The 24626-nt window shown below is 39.9% G+C and overlaps 1 protein-coding gene across 1 annotated transcript; it reads right to left on the reverse strand.

Moving 5' to 3' along the window:
- Positions 1 to 19622, reverse strand: LOC117512581 (cytosolic sulfotransferase 2-like). The gene is made up of 8 exons (XM_034172719.1): positions 19405 to 19622; positions 19133 to 19286; positions 18852 to 18980; positions 18073 to 18173; positions 7410 to 7536; positions 7225 to 7322; positions 231 to 405; positions 1 to 127 (listed from the first exon to the last, which is right to left on the reverse strand). Exons 1-8 carry the CDS (start codon positions 19432 to 19434, stop codon positions 15 to 17), a joined length of 927 nt encoding a protein of 308 aa, XP_034028610.1. The 5' UTR covers positions 19435 to 19622; the 3' UTR covers positions 1 to 14.
- Between the last annotated feature and the right edge of the window lie 5004 nt (positions 19623 to 24626).

Genomic DNA, 24626 nt, shown 5'->3' on the forward strand with positions numbered 1-24626 from the left:
ATGTCCAATTTTCTTTAAATCTCAGTACGGAAATGCAGTGAAGGATTCTTCATTTTCTGCTTGTAGTCTTCATCAAACATCTCATTCTGGCTCACAGTAAAATGGTTTTTCCAGTCACCAACTTTCCCTGAAGAAAAAGAGAATATGTAATAATGTAGTGTGATCAATAAAAATTTCAGCAGCTTATGCAGGATAAAATGTAGTGTCACTTTTTGAATCCTATTTTTCACCTTTTCTCAAGAATGTTGAAACATTTTGATTCAAAGGGGCAATGGTGGAATAGTTAGCCATTTTGTTTTGAGCCATCGCCTCAAACTTCATGTCAGTCATGACTTTTTCTTTCTCCTCAGCAGAAAGGCACAATCCAAGAAAGGAACAGAGTTGGTTGATCTCTCGCGCAGGGTCCTGCAGAAATTGAAGACATGACAGTTTTTTGCAGTACAGTTCATCACTTAGTGAGGAAACGGAACTTCCCCTGTTCATGTGGACACGCAACAGGCAATCTGAATGTCATGTGTGTCTCACAGGACATGTGTGTGCTGTGAGCGGTGCTGCAGTACTATATGAGCCAACAGTGCGACTAATACACCACTTTCAGTCACGTATCAGCAGAAATACTCCATAACAAATGCCATTTGGTCAGTTATCACAATGCTTTTTCTCTTTTTTAAAAAAAAAATGTGTTTATGTCCTTGTTCATTCCAGGCATTTTTCTGCACCTTTTACAGGACAGCGATAGTAGCTCAGTGGTAAACTTTCTGGCTGGCAATCAGAGCTTTTGTAAATTGCAGGTTCGAATCTCTTGGGTGGCATGAATTTTTTTTTGTTTTCACAGCAGTTGCACGATGTGGTTACGCATGCTCCAGCTGCTCAATTTCAATTTCATTTTATTTTCATTTATATAGTGCCAAATCACAACAAAGTTGCCCCAAGGCGCTTCACACAAGTAAGGTCTAACCTTAGCCAACCCCTCGCACTGTGTTCCCGCTACGACGGTTTTGTGCATGTGACAATGTTGTGCATGAGCGTGCACAAAACCGTCGCAGTAGCATCGTTCACGCCTGCACGTCAGCTCAGGTTTGCTCATATGAGCTGTTCCGCCGTGATTCACCCCGATTTGTACTTATTCGTACAATGTGTGAAGGGGCCCTGAGTGAGGAAACTGAACTTCCCCTTCACTCTGGACTCGGGACAAAACATCAGTATGAGTGATTTCTTTTTTTGCAAGACTTATGTGAAGGACCTCTCAAAATGATTCCAGAGGAAATTAGGCTCTTTCAAACTGAGGTTCAAAAAGTGCAACTGATAGGAGATGCATGAATCTCAGTTGGTGCATCTTCTGGCTATACTTCCATTTTGCTTAAAGGAGACCTGCATTGAAAAAAATGCAGTCAGATTTTTTGAACAAAAAATGACTTACATTTACACATGAGATCCTTCTGAATGTAGTAAAGTAAATCTGCAAGCCCAGATCTGTCAGTGAACGGAGAAATCTTCATTTGAAAATGACAAATTTACAGCTAACAGTTAGCCCTCGGCAAATTGTCCCTCTCATCATGGACGCTGCCGAGACGTCACGGACAAGACCCTCTCCCAGCATGCATTGCACCAATTGTAATTTGTGGATTTACGTCAGTTTGCATCTGCACCTTTTTCTTGTCTTATACGGAAGGATCTACTTTTTTAAAAACTTCATATTGTCTTGCGGCACGTTTGGTGAGTACACATTTCTTTTATTTGTGCTTGAAAATTATTTTGGGGGACTTTTTCATACGCCCGTTTGATTGAGTGGTGTCACAATGAAAATCTACTGTCTTTCGCCTCCGGTACCATCGCGGGATATGGAGGCGAGACCCGCAAAGAATTCCAGTCATTAAAAATATATAAACCTCTCTCAGCGTCCATGGAGCTCTGGGGCTCCGATTGCCGAGACGTGCGGTGCTGTGGATTTTGCCGCAAGAAGTCTGTCCTTGCAGCAACAGGTGTACCAGCTGCTTCGCATTAAAACAGCGAGCGTAATCTCAGGACTTGTGCCAAGTGTGCTGCAGCTCCATTCAGTAGACAGAGAGGTGATGCCGGTGTTGTGTGCTGAATCTGGCACAACACCGGCTGCAAAGCAGACATGGGCGGTGTGAGTGGCCTGCGTCGGAGGTTAAGGAGCTCGTTAACAAGCCCGCAGACTTAATAAGCACAGCGGAGGCAGAGAGCGGGAGAGGAAGAACGGCGCCCGCTGTCGATGTCGTTGCTGATCTGAGCACACAGATCTGTATCTCACATTCATTGCAGCTTACTTTTGGATGTTGAAACCAGGACGTGTATAAGTAACATTACTAACAGATAAAATCAATTTCAATGCGGGATCGGACTGAAGGCGGGAGCGCGTCATCTTGTGCCTGACGTCATGGAAATGATACGGCTGTACAAACTGTTTTCACAGAGGGCTAAATTTTAGCTGCAAATTTGTCATTTTTAAACGAAGATTTCGCCGCTGAATTACAAATTTGGGCTTACAGATTTACTTTACTGCATTCACAAGGGTCTTACAAATACATATCAGCTATTTCTTTCTGAGATCTGACCACATTTATTTCAATGCAGATCTACTTTAAAGCCATTATTAGTGCTCAGTGTATCAGACAGTGCCCCCTTTCCAATTTACTATTTTTTTGTTTAAGATTCAGTTTCATGTATTTATGATCAATGAATACTCTGATTTCAGTACTTCAAAAGCTGAGCAAGAAATTGAAGTGTCTGGATTTGTGATTGTGCTGGATCAAAACTATGATCCAGGTTTACTATGACTATGACAGGTTTACTTATAATTATAGTGGGCGATTTTAACATCCACACAGTTGCTGAGAATGACAGCCTCAACACTGCATTTAATCTATTATTAAACTCTATTGGCTTTGCTCAAACTGTAAATGAGTCCACCCACCACTTTAATCATATCTTAGATCTTGTTCTGACTTATGGTATGGAAATAGAAGACTTAACAGTATTCCCTGAAAACTCCCTTCTGTCTGATCATTTCTTAATAACATTTACATTTACTCTGATGGACTACCCAGCAGTGGGGAATAAGTTTCATTACACTAGAAGTCTTTCAGAAAGCACTGTAACTAGGTTTAAGGATATGATTCCTTCTTTATGTTCTCTAATGCCATATAACAACACAGTGCAGAGTAGCTACCTAAACTCTGTAAGTGAGATAGAGTATCTCGTCAATAGTTTTACATCCTCATTGAAGACAACTTTGGATGCTGTAGCTCCTCTGAAAAAGAGAGCTTTAAATCAGAAGTGCCTGACTCCGTGGTATAACTCACAAACTCGTAGCTTAAAGCAGATAACCCGTAAGTTGGAGAGGAAATGGCGTCTCACTAATTTAGATGATCTTCACTTAGCCTGGAAAAAGAGTCTGTTGCTCTATAAAAAAGCCCTCCGTAAAGCTAGGACATCTTTCTACTCATCACTAATTGAAGAAAATAAGAACAACCCCAGGTTTCTTTTCAGCACTGTAGCCAGGCTGACAAAGAGTCAGAGCTCTATTGAGCTGAGTATTCCATTAACTTTAACTAGTAATGACTTCATGACTTTCTTTGCTAACAAAATTTTAACTATTAGAGAAAAAATTACTCATAACCATCCCAAAGATGTATCGTTATCTTTGGCTGCTTTCAGTGATGCCGGTATTTGGTTAGACTCTTTCTCTCCGATTGTTCTGTCTGAGTTATTTTCATTAGTTACTTCATCCAAACCATCAACATGTTTATTAGACCCCATTCCTACCAGGCTGCTCAAGGAAGCCCTACCATTATTTAATGCTTCGATCTTAAATATGATCAATCTATCTTTGTTAGTTGGCTATGTACCACAGGCTTTTAAGGTGGCAGTAATTAAACCATTACTTAAAAAGCCATCACTTGACCCAGCTATCTTAGCTAATTATAGGCCAATCTCCAACCTTCCTTTTCTCTCAAAAATTCTTGAAAGGGTAGTTGTAAAACAGCTAACTGATCATCTGCAGAGGAATGGTCTATTTGAAGAGTTTCAGTCAGGTTTTAGAATTCATCATAGTACAGAAACAGCATTAGTGAAGGTTACAAATGATCTTCTTATGGCCTCGGACAGTGGACTCATCTCTGTGCTTGTTCTGTTAGACCTCAGTGCTGCTTTTGATATTGTTGACCATAAAATTTTATTACAGAGATTAGAGCATGCCATAGGTATTAAAGGCACTGCGCTGCGGTGGTTTGAATCATATTTGTCTAATAGATTACAATTTGTTCATGTAAATGGGGAATCTTCTTCACAGACTAAAGTTAATTATGGAGTTCCACAAGGTTCTGTGCTAGGACCAATTTTATTCACTTTATACATGCTTCCCTTAGGCAGTATTATTAGACGGTATTGTTTAAATTTTCATTGTTACGCAGATGATATCCAGCTTTATCTATCAATGAAGCCAGAGGACACACACCAATTAGCTAAACTGCAGGATTGTCTTACAGACATAAAGACATGGATGACCTCTAATTTCCTGCTTTTAAACTCAGATAAAACTGAAGTTATTGTACTTGGCCCCACAAATCTTAGAAACATGGTGTCTAATCAGATCCTTACTCTGGATGGCATTACCCTGACCTCTAGTAATACTGTGAGAAATCTTGGAGTCATTTTTGATCAGGATATGTCATTCAAAGCGCATATTAAACAAATATGTAGGACTGCTTTTTTTGCATTTACGCAATATCTCTAAAATTAGAAAGGTCTTGTCTCAGAGTGATGCTGAAAAACTAATTCATGCATTTATTTCCTCTAGGCTGGACTATTGTAATTCATTATTATCAGGTTGTCCTAAAAGTTCCCTAAAAAGCCTTCAGTTAATTCAAAATGCTGCAGCTAGAGTACTAAAGGGGACTAGAAGGAGAGAGCATATCTCACCCATATTGGCCTCTCTTCATTGGCTTCCTGTTAACTCTAGAATAGAATTTAAAATTCTTCTTCTTACTTATAAGGTTTTGAATAATCAGGTCCCATCTTATCTTAGGGACCTCGTAGTACCGTATCACCCCAATAGAGCGCTTCGCTCTCAGACTGCAGGCTTACTTGTAGTTCCTAGGGTTTGTAAGAGTAGAATGGGAGGCAGAGCCTTCAGCTTTCAGGCTCCTCTCCTGTGGAACCAGCTCCCAATTCAGATCAGGGAGACAGACACCCTCTCTACTTTTAAGATTAGGCTTAAAACTTTCCTTTTTGCTAAAGCTTATAGTTAGGGCTGGATCAGGTGACCCTGAACCATCCCTTAGTTATGCTGCTATAGACGTAGACTGCTGGGGGGTTCCCATGATGCATTGTTTCTTTCTCTTTTGCTCTGTATGCATCACTCTGCATTTAATCATTAGTGATCGATCTCTGCTCCCCTCCACAGCATGTCTTTTTCCTGGTTCTCTCCCTCAGCCCCAACCAGTCCCAGCAGAAGACTGCCCCTCCCTGAGCCTGGTTCTGCTGGAGGTTTCTTCCTGTTAAAAGGGAGTTTTTCCTTCCCACTGTAGCCAAGTGCTTGCTCACAGGGGGTCATTTTGACCGTTGGGGTTTTACATAATTATTGTATGGCCTTGCCTTGCAGTATAAGGCGCCTTGGGGCAACTGTTTGTTGTGATTTGGCGCTATATAAAAAAAAAAAATTGATTGAATTGAATTTCTGGACTCTGCCATCATGAGTGCATCTGTATGTTGTAAGTCTTGAACTTTTAGAGACATTCACTTATCTTGGCGGTGACATGCATGTCTCTGGGTCCTCAGCCTTTGAGATTCAGAGAACAAATAATTTTGTTTCTCATGGACTGAGAGTCCTTCAGGTGCCTTTTGGCAAACTCCAGGTGGGCTGCCTTATACTAAGGAGTGGCTTCCATCTGTGCACTCTACTACAGGCCTGATTGGTGGATTGCTGCAGAGATGGTTTTCTTCTCTCCACAGAGGAATGCTGGAGCTGTGACAGAGTGACCATCGGGTTCATGGGCAGCTTCCTCACTGAAGCTCTTCTCACCCTAATCGCTCAGTTTAGTCAGGTGGCCAGCTGTAGGAAGAGCCCTGGTGGATCCGAACTTCTACCATTTACGGATGATGGATACTACTGTGCTCAATGAGATTTTCAAAGCAGCAGAAATGTTTCTGTACCCTTCCTCAGGTTTGTGTCTCAAGACAGTGCTGTCTCAGAGATCTATAGACAATTCCTTTGACTTCATGTTTGGTTTGTGCTCTGACATGCACTGTCAACTGTGGGACCTCATACGTGGACAGGTGTGTGCCTTTCCAAATCATGGTCAATCAACTGAATTTACCCCAGTTGCACTCCAATTAAGCTGTAGAACATCTCAAGGATGATCAGTGGAAACAGAATGCACCACAGCTCAATTTTGGACTTCATAGCAAAGGCTGTGAATACTTATGTACATGTGATTTCTTTTTTTTTTTTTTTTATAAATTTGCAAAAATCTTAAAACCTTTTTTCACATTGCCATTATGGGGTATTTTGTGTAGAATGTTGAGGAAAAAAAATGTATCCATTTTGGAATAAGCCTGTAACATAACAAAATGTGGAAAAAGTGCTGTGAATACTTTCCAGATGCACTACGTATATGCGCACCTTGGACCTGTCATTTGAGATAATCTGACAACTGAAACACTTCAATACTAAAAAGACACTGTGGTCAACATTATGTTGCCAGGTGCACTGACTGTTGAAATATGTTCTTACTAGCTTGGCTAGGGAGGGATTCTCCTTTGGCTAACCTTGTCCATTGGTCATAACAGCAAAACGTCTGGTGTTCAAACTCCACAGGAACCACAGAGATCTCTGTCAGTTCAGTTACAACCTGGTAATGCTGACACAGTTACATTCAGTAACATTTCAGGATTTTGGTAGTCAATGGCATAAACACTTTGTTGCCTCATGATATCAACACATCAACACTGTGCATCTTATTTGAAAGCCAACACAGTTTTTGTAAGGCAAGCGCATTCTGTATGAAAATCACTACAGTGCTGTGTTGAAACTAGCATGAACACTTTCATTGGACTGTGTGCTGCTTTACTCTGGGTGGAAGATGGAGATCTTAATGTAAGCACATTGGCAAAACCAGTTAACACAGTGAAGGACATTTATATTTCTTCAGTCAGACTGAGGGTCTCAAATGCAAACATCCAAATACATTTCATGCTCACCTCAATTATATCTTCATAGAACATGTAATGTAGATTTGAGTAAGTCTGTTTCTTTTCCCACCAGCTATTCACATGATCGTACCAGGATCCATGGACCACTGAAGGCACAAATCATCACACAGCAATACAGTAAGTTAAAGACAGACAAACAAACACTTCAATGTTTTCAATCCTTTTGAACTCACTTCTTCCCTCCATGAACCTGTGAAAATGGGTGCCCCAGTCTCCTGGCTCTGGTTGGATACTGCTCATCCTCATATAGTGGAAATAGGATACTGCAGTGTCTTTGGCATTACGGGCCACATAGACAATCTTTACAAAAATAAAAGACAATATTTAATTATTCTGTGTCAGTTTTGCAACCAAGAGAGGTTTATAATGCACAACTCTAAATCAGAAAATGTTGGATGGTATGGAAAATGTAATACAGTTGTGTTCAAACGTTTATATACCCTGGAAGAATTTCTGATTTTTTTTGGCCATTTTTCAGAGAAGTAAGTAAGTAGTATAATCAACAGGACATCACTGTTGTGTGCAGTAAATTTTGTGTCACTACACCTTATGACTTTGATGCTATTGAAAATTTAAACAATCAAAAATTCTCCAAAATTATTGAAAATGACTTTTTCCAAAAGTGAGTGTTGTAGTATAATCAGCAGGACACCACTGTTGTGTGAAGTAAATTTTGTGTCACTACACCTTATGACTTTGATGCTATTGAAAATTTAAACAATCAAAAATTCTCCAAAATTTTTGAGAATGACTTTGTCCAAAAGTGAGTGTTTTAGTATAATCAGCAGGACACCATTGTTGTGTGCAGTGAATTTGGTGACACCACACCTTATGACTTTGATGCTATTGAAAATTTAAACAATCAAAAATTCTTCAAAATTTTTGAGAATGACTTTTTCCAAAAGTGAGTGTTGTAGTATAATCAGCAGGACACCACTGTTGTGTGCAGTAAATGTTGTGTCACTACACCTTATGACTTTGATGCTATTGAAAATAAAAACAATTAAAAATTCTCCAAAATTTTTAAAAATTACTTTTTCCCCAAACTGAGCTCTGTAGTATAATCAGCAGGACCCCACTGATGTGTGCAGTGAATTTGGTGATATCACTCCTTATTACAATGATTTATTCAATAACTTTCTGGTGTCTTTTTTTCCATGTCTGCACTTTGTAGATGGTCCCTAAGCTTCCGTTTCTGTGCTGGTTGCCCGTTCAGATCAGTGTTATTTTTTTCAACTCAGAGGATGACTCATATGGATAAAAATAAGGTTGTAGCTCATTGTCTACCTTCCTGAGGTTAGAAACCAGTGGTGTTTGTCTTTCTACAATGTTTCTTTTCAGATCTATTGAGCCATGAACTTCGAATCTGTGAATATCTTTGTAACTTTACCGAAGTGATAACACAAAACTTTTTTTCACTCATGATTAGTGGTTGTGTGGAGCCTTTTATTGTCAAACAACCGTGTTTACTCTTTTTAAATCATAATGACAACAGAAACCAACCAAATGATGGGTTTGAATGGCTACAAAAGGTAACCATCCTCACCTGTGATCTTTTTTCTTGTAATCAGTGTGTGTATAAAAGGTCAGTGAGTTTCTGACCTTGCATCGGCTGTCTCTGACCACTCGCTTATTAGGTTTACAATTACGCTGCCGCGTTTAGTGGAGCAACAACCTTGCCTATCATTGCGGCGACGTATTAAACCTTCAACTTTGACTGAACTCAAAGTGAGACTACCAGAAATCTTGACTTCAAGCTTGATGAATTTTCAGTCGGTAGACAGCCTTGCGGATAGCCTGAATTTAGTGCTAAAAGCCACAAGACTGCGCCTCCTCTGTTAAGGCCATGCCTTCCCAAGGCACAGACTCCTTGGTTCAACAGTTAATTGCGTGACCTTAGGCAGAAGGCTAGAGGGTTGGAACGGAAATGGCGTAGTTCCAAACGAGAGGTGTTCCACTTTTTATGGCGTGATGCTGTCTTAGATTATAAGCATGCACTACTGGCTACAAAGCGTGCCTATTATTCTGATTTGATCAATAAAAACAAGCATAACTCAAAGGTTTTGTTTGAAACTGTGGCATTTCTCATTCATGGACAGCCACCTGTTATTCACTCTCCCTTTTCAGCACAGGACTTCTTGGACTATTTTGAGAAGAAAATTGAAGATATTAGGTTGAGCATATCTCAGAAGGCTTTGGTCCAACCACTGCATACTGCTATGGAGGTGGATGCGCCCACTGAGGTGTTACCCAGATTTACAGATTTTGATGGTATCTCGCTTGGCGCGCTGACAAAGCTCATGACATCTACAAAAAGTAGAACTTGTTTACTTGATCCTATACCAACAAAACTATTTAAGGACCTGTGGCCCATTCTTGGACCGACTGTGCTGGAAATTATAAATCTCTCATTAACTTCTGGATCTGTTCCTAAATGTTTCAAGTCTGCAGTGATCAAACCATTACTTAAGAAATCCAATCTCGACCCTAGTGTATTGAAGAATTATAGACCGATATCTAATCTATCATTTTGTTCTAAAATCCTGGAAAAAGTGGTTTCGCGACAGCTCGTGGACTACCTCACTGAGAATAATCTTTTTGAGCCACTGCAGTCTGCTTTTAGAAAATATCACTCCGCAGAGACCGCACTTACTAAAGTAGTGAATGACCTTTTGCGAGCAATGGACTCAGATACCACTACAGTCTTGGTGCTGCTCGATCTTAGTGCTGCGTTTGATACTGTGGATCATCATATTTTACTCAATAGGCTGGAAAATCACTTTGGGATTACTGGAACTGCTCTTGCCTGGTTGACGTCATACCTGTCCAGTCGCTCTTACTGCGTATTGTGTAATGGCATCTCCTCTGATTGTAGGGACATGAAGTTTGGGGTTCCTCAGGGATCTGTTTTAGGCCCCCTGCTTTTTTCCCTTTATGTAACACCTCTTGGGAATATCCTGCGGCGCTTTGGGATTTCCTTTCATTGCTATGCTGATGACACTCAATTGTACATGCCAATAACTGCTGGTAATCTCACTCACATAAAATCTTTGGAAGATTGCCTTGCATCAGTAAGAAGTTGGATGTCTATTAACTTCCTACTTTTAAATTCTGATAAGACTGAAGTTATGGTTCTTGGTCCAGCGAGGTATCGGCATAAATTTGATCAGTTAGCACTTAGCTTAGGTCCGTGTGTTATACATCATATGGATAAAGTGAGGAACCTTGGAGTAATTTTTGATCCTACTGTCACGTGCCCGTGGCTCATAGGACAGTGACAAGGAGGAGACACAAACGAGAGGATTAGAAAAATAGAAGTATTTATTTACAATAGTTTAAGTCAATAAATTAAAAGGTGCAAAGATGTGCAGCTGTGCAAAAAGGCACTCTGTTACCGGTCGGCCCAGCGAGACGTCCTAGAAAGAGAGAGGGAGAGGACAAAATGAATTAGTTGGACCCACTTAAATAAGAGACAGGGACACCGGGCCCAGGTGCCCCTGATTATGGACCCGCCCCGCTACAGGACGGCAAGGCCGTCACACCCTCCCCCTTCAAAAAGGAAGTCCACCTAAGGACTTTCCAAACCAATTGCAAACAGCAGTCTTTTCTTTTGTTTTTAGTAGTACTACATTATATTTTTTTGTTGCACCAAAATTACAATATTATTTACAGCTTACCTATATCCAGCTATACTTTTTTCCTTTACAAACTGCTTTAAAATCTGATAGGACTAAGTTTTTCTTCCATTTTCCATTATCAAACAAGAGAAGTTCTACCATTTGCAAGGAATCAAATTAGACTTAGCTATACAAGGCTAAAGATGACACCAATTGGTAAAGTCACAAACTTAGCACACGTCCTCTGCTGCACCTCCAGAGTTCCGGCGCCTGAAACTGGGGAGAGGCAGAAGAGAGACAGGCACAAAAATTAAGGCAACTTTGCTTTTTCCTTTTTTAAACTGGCGCACGTGACAAAGCATCAGCCAACAAGTTATCAGAACCTTTAATATGACGAATGTCTAAACTGAACACCTGTAGAAACAGCGCTTTCAGCGTTTTTTCACACCTAAGTGACCAGAGTCATCATGGCAACTCTGAGTACATCATGAAACATCTCAGGAACAACAATCTGAAAAATGGGCTCACCAACGAAGTCACCATGACATGGGACCCACTTGCGCACCAACAGACCCTCCTGCATGAAGTACCCATGAGCAGCACTCTGTACCTTGTCACCTGGAAGAACATTTAAAAAAAAAACTGAAAGTTGGATCAGATTTTTGATGAGGACTCCATTCCTTCACAGAGACAGATGCGGGGAGCTCGGGCAACAAGACTGAGCTCTCAAGCACATCCGACTCAGATGCACGAAATTGTGCGCGCGTCACAACACAAGCCGGAAACACCTCTGGACACTGCTCTTCAAGCAGAGATGATGAGCATGGCTCAGGGGTCACCACGGGCAAAGGAGACCTCGGCCACACCGCACTACCAACCAAATCATTGCCTAAAATCAATGAAACCCCAGGAAGCGGAGCGGGGCGCACGCCTACAATCACCAGACCATTAATAAACCCACTTTCTAACATAATTGTGTGCCTCGGCACGGAGACCTCACCCAGCTCCATCCCATGCATAAGGACAGTCACCCGTTTCTGTAGCAGAGGAGAATGGAAGCACAGAAGCCACTATAAATGAATGTTTAGCCCCTGTGTCACGCAGCATCTTAATATGAACACGCTGCTCGCTCCCCACAATGGACACATACGCATCATGGATAAAAGGAGCAAAAGCTTTATCAAACTTTTCCCTGGACTTATTATTTGAAGCTGACAGAGCAGGAGCTGAAGGTATGTACATTTTACGCCTGCTTTTAGACTTGAGCACAGGACACTGAGACTTCCAGTGGCCCATTGCCTGACAGTAATTACACCTGCTAGAGTGCCCTCTGAATGAAGCAGAGCGACCCTGCGCAAAGGTCTGCAAGTAGGAGCGACTTTCACTGACTATAGGCTTGGTCCCAGATGGAAACATTTCACCCACAGCCCCCTTGTGAGTCAGGACAAAGTCATCTGCCAGCTCCGCTGCCTTCAGAGCAGTGCTGGGTTTCTGTTCAGTAACATAAGTAGCTACATGCTGAGGAATACAGTTCTTAAACTGCTCCAAGATCATCAACTCTGACAAACCCTCAAAAGTGTCAATATTCAAAGCAGAACACCAACGATGAAATTGACAGGTTAAATCTCTAACGAATTCCACGTGAGTTTGACGTTCATTTTTCTCAAAATTCCTGAATTTCTGGCGATAAGCTTCTGGGACTAATTCGTAGGATTTTAGAACCGCAGCCTTTATTTTGGCATAATCCAGACACTCTGCAGCGCTCAACGCTGAATAAGCCTCCTGGGCACGACCAGTAAACACGGACTGCAACAACAAAGCTCTATCACAATCCGCCCAATTTTTAACATCTGCAATGCGCTCAAACAGAACGAAAAATTTATCTGGATCTTTTTCATTAAACTTTGGCATTAGGTGCAGACTAGCACCCACATCAAACACATTAGGAGCAGGCCTACAAACAGCAGAGGTAAATGATTCTTCACTCACCTCGCCTATAACCTTACCATCCCGAATCAAATTCAATTTATAGTGTTCCAATTCCAATCTCATTTTTTCAGTCTCTTGTCTGACACGTTCCAATTGAACCTCTTTTTCAGCTTCAGTTCTCAGTCTCATTTGTTCCAATTGAAGTTCAGCATCTTTTCTGCTTTTCTCTTGTTCAATCTGCAGCAACATTAATCCTTATGCTGCTCAAAACTCAGTCCATCAAACGAAACGGACAACTCGGGTTTAGAATTGACATAAAAACCCGACTGTTGCTCTCCCCCTCTCAGGATGCCTTTATTAAAGAGTGCAGCAGTGATTATATCTCTAACATCATCTTTGCGTGTATTATTTCCCACTGTAATGCCATAGTGTTTAGCAATCTGCAATAAGTGTTTTTTTTGACAATTTTCCAAAAAACTTTCAGAAGGAGTGGAGAAAAAATGCGAAACAGAAGCCATGGTTACAAAAAAAAAATGTAATGTGAACCGAACTGAATGCAAACTGCTAATCTCACATAACCGAGGCTGAGGGCCAGCGTGTCCCTCGGAGTCCCCCGCCCTGAACTACTTAACCCAAATCTACCTGCTTATCCTAGTCTTCTTGCGGTCTCATATGGTGGGTATTTATGCGCTAAAACCCGATGGGTCTGAGCAGCGACCAGCAAGCTGACAACCACCAGAACAACACGAACGCGCTCCCAAGCCGAAGCTTGTAGCCACGTTCACCGCTGCCCTCACAAAATAAAAGCAGGCAAATCTCCTTATGAGAAAAGCCACTAAAGCCTAACAAAGGACTCCAAAACACCATGCAACACGAGACAGCACTTACTTTCACCTCGGATCAAAAAAAAAAAAACACACACACACACACACACACACACACACACACACACACACACACACACACACACACACACACACACACACACACACACACACACACACACACACACACACAATTTAACTCCAAACCTCTCGCGTGTCTCCACAAACAAACAAATGAACGCGCAATCAGCAGGTGCGCACTGGATTCTAATCATGTAATCAGCGTGCGGCAAAGCCCCAACAAAAAAAACAGGCCTAAAAACAAACTTTAACCAAATAAATTTACAAAAACTAAACGCGCTGACTACAAAATTAAATTTAAAGGACGAGCCCCCACTCTTGTCAAGTGCCCGTGGCTCAGAGGAGACACAAACGAGAGGATTAGAAAAATAGAAGTATTTATTTACAATAGTTTAAGTCAATAAATTAAAAGGTGCAAAGATGTGCAGCTGTGCAAAAAGGCGCTCTGTTACTGGTCGGCGCAGCGAGACGTCCTAGAAAGAAAGAGGGAGAGAACAAAATGAATTAGTTGGGCCCACTTAAATAAGAGACAGGGACATCGGACCCTGCGTTCTCAGGGTGCAGGACTTCTGTGAGTTCCCAGGGTGAATAAAAAGTCTGCCGGTCACAGAGCTTTCTCCTACCGTGCCCCAGCTCTGTGGAATGATCTCCCAGCACACATTCGGCAGTCAGATACTGTGGAGATTTTTAAGTCACGTTTAAAGATTCATTTGTTTTCTCTGTTTTATCATTAGTATTATGAAGTGTTTTTATTCTTGTATTCTTTTATGGTTGTCTTTCTTTTATGGTCGTTTTTTTTTTATTATTGTGTTTTAAAAATTTTTTATTGTTTTTTTTGTGTGAAGCGCCTTGAGACGATTTTATCATGAATTGGCGCTATATAAATTAATAAATTTGAAATTTGAGTTTCTGGGCTCCTGACAGACCTTTCCATCTTCCATCCAGTGCTGCACTAATGTTTCTGGTTTCTGAGTCATAGGGAAAGCAAAGAATTGTTAAAGAAAAAGAAAAAGGAATTGAACTGTATATAAAACAGGAAAGGGACATAAAAATATATCCAAGGGACTTAGAATACAGTTAGTTCTGTTGGAACTAAACCAAGGTCAGGTAGACCAACAAAAATTTCAACATCTGCCAGGATAATTGTTCAGGAAGCAAAGAAAAACCCACAAATAACTTCAGGTAAAATACAGGACTCTCTGGAAAAAAAAGTGGTGTGGCTGTGTCAGGATGCACAGGCACTTGAACAGAAATAGGCTGCATGGTCAAGTCACCAGAAGAAAGTCATTACTATGCAAATCCCACAAAGTATCCCACTTACAATACACCAAACAGCACAGAGAACAAAGTCATTTGGAGTTATGAGACCAAAGTTGTACTTTTTGGCCACAACCATAAACATTACATTTGGAGAGGAGTCAACAAGGCCTATGATGAAAGGTACACCATACCTACTGTGAAGCACGGAGGTAGATTGCTGCTGGATTTTTTTTGGATGTGTGAGCTACAAAAGCACCGGAAACGTGGTCAAAATTGATGGTAGGATGAATGAAGCATGTTATCAGAAAATACTGAAGGAAAATTTGCACTCACCAGCCCAGAAGCTGTGCATGGGACATATTTGGATGTTCCAACATGACAAAGATCCAAAACACAAGGCCAAGTCAACCTGTCATTGGCTACAGCAAAATAAAGTGAAGGTTCTGGAGTGGCCATCTCAGTCTCCTGGCCTCAATATCGTTGACTCACTCTGGGGAGATCTCAAACATGCCATTCATGCAAAACAGCCCAGGAATTTACCGGAACTGGAGGCTTTTTGCCAAGAAGAATGGTCAGGTTTACCAACAGAGAAAATAAAGAGCCTCATTCACAACTACCACAAAAGACTCTAAGCTGCCACTGATGGTAAGGGGGGCAACACACTGTATTAAGAACAGGGATATGTAAACTTTTGATCAGGGTCATTTGGGTGTTGTCAATATGATGTAAAAAGATCAAAGACAGTTATTTGACAATAGCTTCACATAACCACTAACCATGAGTGCAAAAAACAAAACAAAAAACAAAGGTTTTGTGTTATCATTCATATTCTATGAAAAATGGGCAAAAAAGATCTAAAATTCTGCCAGGATATGTAAACTTTTGAGCACAGCTGTATTTTATATATATATATATATATATATATATATATATATATATATATATATATATATATATATATATATATATATACAAAGAGTATATAAAGAACAAAATACGTAAGCAGTGATTTTTACATTTACGCTGGCAGAAAGTTTGAACCTGCATTCCTGCTTTTAAGGCCTGCAACACATTCCCAAAAATATAAGGATGCCAAAGGATTGACCAATTTCTAATATTGCCATTCCTTCACACAACACATGAAAGGCATTTTGGTATTGATGATACCAAGCAATGAAGCATTTCACGTGTTATTATGTCCCATTCGTCTTGCTAAAGCATCTTAAGGTGCAACTATCCAGGAACATTGTTGCATTTTTCATTTCTAAAATTCTCCACACTGTATCTGTTGAGGACAGGTCAGGACTGCAGACAGGCCAGTCCACTGTCCATAGCATCAACTCTGCAGCCATCCCTTTGTAATGTGTGCAGAATGTGGTTTTGGATTGTCTTGTTGAAAAATAGATGGACATCCCTGGAAAAATGTTGTTTTGATTCCATCATATGTTGCTCTAAAATGTCAATGTACTTTTCTGCATTAATGCTGCCAATGCAGAGTTTTAATTTAAATGGTAAATGGACTGCATTTATATAGCGCTTTTCCATCTGCATTAGACGCTCAAAGCGCTTTACAGTTATGCCTCACATTCACCCCGATGTCAGGGTGCTGCCATACAAGGCGCTCACTACACACCGGGAGCAATAGGGGATTAAAGGCCTTGCCCAAGGGCCCTTAGTGACTTTCCAGTCTGGTGGGGATTTGAACCCATGATCTTCTGGACTCAAGTCCAACACCTTAACCACTAGACCATCACCTCCCCAATTTACCTTTGCCAAGAACATAAACACTATCCCATAATATGACAGACCCTAGCTTTTGGACTTGTTGCTGAGAACAGTCTGGGTGGTCCTTTTTGTCATTGATTTAGAACACAAAGTGTCCATTTCTAAAAACAAAACAAAACACAGCAATCACAAACACTGATGTGTCTGAGCACAATACCCCTTTTCCATGGTGTGATGGTCAAGTTTATCGTAAGGCAGGGTTTCCCAGTGCTGGTCCTCTGGACCCAAAGTACTGCACATTTTCCATTTGTCCCTGAAGTAATCAAAGTAGATCAGCACAGTCAGGTGTGTTCAGGTAATCAACAACTGACTGAGTAATGGAACACTACTGACTGAGCTGATCTGCTCTATTAGTTCAGAAACAAATGCAAACTGCATTGGGTTCCAAAGATCAGGATTGGTAAACACTACCATAAGGCTATTTATTTTTAAACTAAAGTTTTAAGTAGATTTGTAATATAACCCCATATTTTAGTGCTTGAGAAAGGTTTACCAAACTATTTCCTAAGCCATGTGGTTATATCAGCTTTTGATAAATGACAGTTCTTGATGCAGTGCCATCTGCAGGATCAGAGATCACCAGTGTCCAGCGTCGGCTTGTTGTCTTGCCCTTTACGCACTAAAATTCCTTCAGATTCATTGAATTGTTTAATGATATTATGCACTGTTGGGGGAGAAATATGGAAATCCTTTCCAATCTTTCTTTGGGGAACATATTTTTAAAATATTTGAATATCACACATTTGTTGCTCCACAAAGACTCAGCTTTTGGTCCATACTGCTTTTGTAACAAATCATGACTATAATCACCTGTTGAATCACATTTTAAAAATCATTACTTTTTTTTTCTTTTTTAACATCATTACAAGTGCAAAATTGCCCCATCCTAGCTTTTTGAATGTGTTGCTGGCTTTCAATGCAGGAATAGCTGTATATAGTGCACCTGGAAAGTATTCACAGCGCTTCACTTTTTTTTTCCACATTTTATGTTGCAGCCTTATTCCAAAATGGAGGAAATTTTTTTCCCTCAAAATTCTACACACAATACCCCATAATGACAATGTGAAAAAGGTTTTTACTTATTTGAGATTTATATGTATTGAGAAGTATTGTAAGTACTTTCCGGATGCACTGCATTCAAAAATAAACTAAAAACATGAAATATTATGTGGGGTTCATATTGTCTGCAATAAAACAGAAGTGAAAGTCAATATAAGAAACAATGGGCTTTTTGTTGTTGTTTATGTATTTTTAAATGTACTTTATCCATGCTGTCTCAACTTTTTGAGATTTGGGGTTGTACATGTGTGCAGTCTCTTTGGAAACTTCATGTCCTCTACCTTGCAGTTTTGCTCCCAGAAAGATTGGGGTAAAAACTGGGCTGGTCTGTGAGATTTCATAATACGAGGAGTTGTTGGGAGCTCATCTGCCACTTCTTTTCCTTCATGAAAACAAGACATTCAGTAACTGATGGCAAAGGCAAAATAGATTAACTGGTGCAGAAAACATTTTTTTTTTTTTTTTGGTATAGTTCAAGACAATATTTATTAGTACAATGTTTCTGAACTAAACATTTGCTATTGTTTGACCTACACACATACACACATCTGCTTAGTCCAATTAAGGGTCACGGGGGGGCTAGAACCTACCCCAGCAGTCACAGACACATTGTTGTCTTCTTGTCCCTCGACACAACAAACTATAATCTAGTTCGATATTCTTCTATGAAAATGTTTTGTTCCGCTTTGAGTGACCTATAGCTTAAAGCGTCAGACACAAACTTCATAATTGTCATGAACTGTTGATAATACTGAATGGCATTCTTTGCATGTCCATAAACAAATAAATGGAGTTATATCTATGGCAGTTAGGATGAGTCAGTACCTTTTCGAATTGAAGGTGTGCCAGTGATTAAAGATTGTTATGGTGTGTACTTTATATGAACTTAAACAGATTAATCTTTAAGCTCACAGCACTGTTTACCTGTACAAAGTTCAGACAGAACAAAAGTCACTCAGGTTGTCAACATGTCCACATTAGTCACTGTGAGGAGGATACATTAAAAAGTGCAATACAATAAAACCAACATATGTGAGAGAATGTGAACATATGGTCCTACCTGATGGAAAAGAAGGTATCTGCATGTCCAGAAAAGGCACCCTCAAATAAATAGGGATTGATGTCTGACGCTCTGGACATGTCTGGCCAAAATACAGAAGGTCTAGAATGTAAGAGAGCCATGTGCTTCCTGAAATTAAAACATATGATGCATGCAAATAATCAGTGATTTGAAATCAGAAACATTCAAAGAGGTACTCATATATAACCTCTTTGGAAACATCCCAGCACAATAATAACCAAGGAATGTCTTTTTTTTTTTTTAGAATCCCACAGCTTTACCAGATTTAGGATAAGAAACCAGGAGAATGTCATCTGGTCTTGCTTTGAAGCTCTGGACATCGTCCCAGTTGTCGGTGTAATATTTTGTCAAAGGGAGTCCATGGAAGTCGATGGGTGTTGGCCGATTTGCCTCCACGGGTATGGGCTGCTGCATCTGTGAAAATAAATAACTCAAATTCAGTCTAGTACTCCAAACTGAAAATAACAACTCTACATATGTAGAACCAACTCAAAGGAAAAAGTTATTCAGTTGTTTCCACAGATATACTTACAAATTGTTTGACTTTATTTACGTAATCCATATCCACAAAAATGTCCTTTCTCCACTTCTGTTCAAAGTTGAAATACAGTTGACGTGCTTCAAAAAGACCAGTTTCACCACTTGTTGTTTCATAACACGGACTTCGACAGTGACATCTGCTGGCCAAAAGGGCGAAAGACACTGGGATGCTGATCAAATGAGTTTGTTTTGTGCGAGGGTTTTTTTTTCGTATTAATCATCTTAATGGAAATAGGGAACTCTGCACTTCTGCATAGTAGGTGACGGTAACTGTATGCTAACACGTGAAAAACGCTGCCTACAGATTGAAATAAAAAGAAGGGGCGGGACCTTTGTTTTTTTTGTTGTTTGTTTTTGACAGAAGCCAATTCTCGCGACATTTACGCCCATTTTGAGAGTGGGTTACCCCTCGCAACCATAAGTAAACAGAGCTGTTCATTGTACCACTGGTATTTGCACTCACACAATTTATGTGTTTTGGGGGCATTAAATAACTTATTGCAAACGGTATCTACGAGAGTTCGGCTGTAATAACTGCACATTAGGTAAGTGATTTTGAAAACTGGTTTTGTGTGTTGAAATTGAATATCGAGATTATCGCTTCAAACTTTCAGTTATCAACTTTCGGTTATCTGAAGCTTTCAGTTGTTAGTCGGTACACTACTCACTAGTGATGGTGAAAGTCTCGCACAATTTCGTGTATAACGCGCAAGGTCAAAGAGGAAGAGGCGTAAACTGCAGTCTCGAGGCAGTATGATTGACCGTGTGAGCTGCGAGATAATCGGGTTAAGAACACTCACGAGCGCCACTAGTTTAGTTTAGTTTATGACACGCTAAAAGTGGCGCTCTCATTATGGCCGAACAACTGCCCAGTTTCTGGGTATTCTGTGTTCGTACGCGCCCGCGGCCGACGTGCTTGATGAATTCCTGCGCAAAAAGTAGTTCCCAGATAATTGTGATATCTTCCTGTGAGTTAATGAGTATATCTCATCTAAATCAATTCTAAAATTTACCAGTAATAAAATGATAAAGATAACTGAAGTTTTAAGAGTGGCTGTAATAAATATTTAATAAACTTAAAGTATATGAGCAACTTCAACTGTTATCACTCAAGCACGATGTAAACACACGATGGAGTTTGATGCGGAGGAGTTCATAAAGATACAATTGAAATGGTTTGATTACCATTTTTTTTATTTAACCTTTATTTAACCAGGTAAATTATTAAAAAAAAAAAATCTTATTCACAATAACAACCTGGTAAACGACATTTACAGTTGGCAATGAAAGACTTGGGTGTTAACTTCGTGTTAAAGTCAGAACAAGAAGCTGCACTGAAAGAGATTTTTTATTTTTTGCACTGAAAGAAATCTATCTGGGAAGAGACACATTCTGTGTGTTGTTGCTCCAGAGAAAGCGGCACACGGAGCAGTGTGCCGAGAAAGTAGTCCAGCAAGTCAATCTGTGGGCGCAAGCTATCCCACAATTCTAAAATAGCAGAGATGTCGGTTCAATGAGAGCGGCACTCTGAGCAGTGTGGTTGTTAAGTGTGATGTAACGCATCATGTGATTTTCAACTTCTGGGTCCAAACAAAAAGGTGCGCTGTCATCAAGGTTGGGTAGGATTACTTTGAAATGTAATCCAAAAGTAATCAGATTACAAGTAATCCAAATGTATGTACTGTACATACATACATACATACATACATGTAATCCACATGTATTCTTTCAAAGTAATCCTACCTTGGCTGTCATTAACATTTAGAATTTACTGAGATGCTGTGATCAGGCTGCACTTAAACCGTTGCACACGGACAATAGCATTAACATCGCAAGATGTCTGAAATTCGGTTTGCGTTTATTAAATTCCACGCAGGTTAAACGTAGCAGACACGGATCATTGGTAATATTTGTTTTAGCAAGTTTTCAGGGTCTCATGGATGCAGTCTCTTAACATGATGAAAAGCATTAAAAAAAATTTACATTTTAGTAGTACAGTGGAACCTTGATTTACGAGTTTAATTTGTTGCGTGACCAAGCTTGTAAGCCAATCTGCTCATATTTCAAATGAATTTCCCCCATTGAAAATAACTAAAATAATTTTAATCTGTTCCAGACTTGTAAAACATCCCCAAATCACTCGAAATTATAAAAAAAAATAAATTTTTTAATAACAAACAGACATGTATATTTTACCCGTGTATAATAAAATATATAAAGTAAAAGAAAAAAGTTTTATTAAGTGTTCTGACCTTAGAAACAAATGCGGTTAATTGTAAACTTGCAGGTCTTTGGACCCAGAAACAGATTCATCACGTGATGCGTTACGTCAGAGCTTAACAACAGATACCATGGCTGTGTGTGTTTTCATTGAAATACAGGTCGTTGAATATTGCGATGAATATTCAACGGCTTGAGCAGCTGGACTTCTTTTGATTTACTTCACAGGCTGGACTATTTTGTTTGTTGGTATCTTTTAATGTTTTTGAAAAAAAAATATTTAATGTGCGTGTCTTGTATTTTTATCCTTATTTTCAATTTCTGGGGTTATTTATGCATTTTATAAAGTGTTAAAATGGAACTATTTTCAGGAAATGCGTAGGGGGGCGCTGTTTGTTTACATTTTTTCATCGCTCCACCCTTTCTGGCTCAACTTACAACATTGTCATCAAACTATCCCCCAATTTCATGAGAGTGTTTGCGGAAGGTGAGGGTTAAAGTTTTAAGTTAAAATGGCCGATATCATTGAATGCAGTCGGAAGAATCAATGCAAGACTGAGAGGGTCAAGATGACAAAGCAATTATTGAATGATCAAAGAGCACTGACACCAAAACAACTTGTTTACACTATATTTTTGCATGATTTGAAGCCATGGTATAAAAGCGGTAAGACATGGTTTGGCAGAGCACAGAGCATCTCCCTCGGGGGTTCGGCCTTCGGACTCAGGAAATCACTATGCTGACCGCCTACCCATGTCTTCTTGCTATAATCCCTGAGACTTTGATTATTTTTCCCATTGGAGCATTGATTTCTTGAAAGATGTTTTTGTGAAAACATGGTATTGGTGTCCAAGGAAGAAAAACTGAAATTTATGCTTTACACAAACTGAAAATTCAGGTTTTGTCTGACTCGACCCAGACAGTCTATTTTTAAACATAGAATCAGCTGATCACGGTTTTGCTTTGCGGACCTCAATAACTACATTTATATTTCCAAGAGTATGAAATAAATTATTCGTGAAGAATAAAACAAAATAAATCATGGATCTGGTTGGTGAATGGCAGTTGAATGGTGTCTCTAGTAAATAATCATGGTCCATTTCCCTGCATCTTCTGTGTCATTTATTAGGCTTATAGGCACGTGTCTGTGATTTGGATCAGTAATGAACACAGACGCAAACAAACGCACTGATTTGTATCACAACGGAGTGAGGCGACAGATTACACTGCCCATTTAAAAGAAAATGACGGAAAATCATTCCCCGACCCAATATCTGAACTCAGATCCGGCTGGCTGGATGATGAGAGCAGCAGGACTTGACTCATTTAACCGGCGCACTGCTGCACAATTCACCGGGCCAACGCATCCCGCTGGACGCCAAGCTGTGTGCTGCTGGATGCTGCATTATATAAAAATTATTGTTTCGTAGTTTATTCATCATTTGCTCTCAGAGATTGGCTAATAAAACCATCTCTAATCGCTCCGGAAGCACAGAGGAATTTTCTCCAACAGCTTTTCTTGTGCATTTCTCTGGATGGAGAAAACATTTGTGATCATCTCAAAAGGTATTATTTATAATATTTATATTGTAATGGGTTGGTAAAACAGTTGCATTTTCACTCCTTCTTATAAGCATCTGTAAAATTATTATTATTATCGATTTTGACAGTTTGACTGACGCTGCAGTGACTGACCGAGCATCTGTTTACGTTTTTACACCTCTCGACCTTTGAACCAGCCTGGTCTCGCTTGCACATTTCCAGACTGTGAAAAGGCTTACTGGTTTACAAAAGGGTTCATTTCTCGAGGCTTCATGTGCACACAATTCCACCTGATGGCCAAAGTGTGTAAATCAGGCAGCTATGATCTTAACCATGTAATTACGTCCACCAAGGACATAATAAAATCACTGGCATTTATTTATTTATTTGTGTGTCTGTCTGTTAGAAGGGTTACGTCAAAACTACTTCACGGACTCTCACCAAATTTGCACCACAGATAGATATTAGGGCATGGAAGACTCCATTGAATTTTGGAAGTGATCAGGATTCGGATTCTGCCGCAGGATTTCACTTTCATTTCAATTTATTTTCAATTTATTTAGTTTACATAGTGCCAGATCACATCAAAGCTGCCTCAAGGCGCTTCACACAAGTAAGGTGTAACATTACCAACCCCTAGAGCAAGCACACAGGTGACAGTGCTAAGGAACAACGAAAGAAAATGCATTTGATTAAGTATTACATCAAATCTACTTCATGGATTCTCACCAAATTTGCACCACAGAAAGATATTAGGGCATGGAAGACTCCACTGAATGTTGGAGGTGATCTGGATCCAGATTGGCGGACATCAGAAGTCTCCAGTTGCTCTTGTTTTTGATGCTCTGTATTTTGTGTCAGTAACGGCAGTTGGGAAAGACTACAAATAATGACAAAAAGTATTACCATATAATTTGTTTATATCAATATTATGTTTTTGCTAGCGAGTATATTATGATTACATTGTATCACGTAATTGTACAGAGAGGAAAATAAGTATTTGAACACCCTGCGGTTTTCCAAGTTCTCCCACTTAGAAATCATGGAGGGGTCTGAAATTTTCATCGTAGGTGCTTGTCCACTGTGAGAGACATAATCTAAAAAAAAAATAAATCCGGAAATCACAATGTACGAGGTCTGTTAGAAAAGTAACGGACCTTTTTATTTTTTTCAAAAACTATATGGATTTGATTCATATGTTTTTACGTCAGCCAAGCTTGAACCTTCTTTCAAATGTGTGAGTTTTTCCACGCCTGTTGGTTGCGTCATCCGCCTGTGGGCAGGCTTTGAGTGAGCACTGCTCCACCCCTCTCATCGTTGTTTCATTGCGAGGAAATGGCAGAATGATTTGGGCTTTTTTTCCCCATCAGCCTATCTCGGCTTTCAGTGCTTACCAGTCGAGTGAGTATAAGAGAAATTGTGGAGAGCTGGGCATGTCCCAACTTGTCCCCT

The sequence above is a fragment of the Thalassophryne amazonica genome, chromosome 6, assembly GCF_902500255.1.
Source record: "Thalassophryne amazonica chromosome 6, fThaAma1.1, whole genome shotgun sequence".
NCBI classification, from domain to species: Eukaryota; Metazoa; Chordata; class Actinopteri; order Batrachoidiformes; family Batrachoididae; genus Thalassophryne; species Thalassophryne amazonica.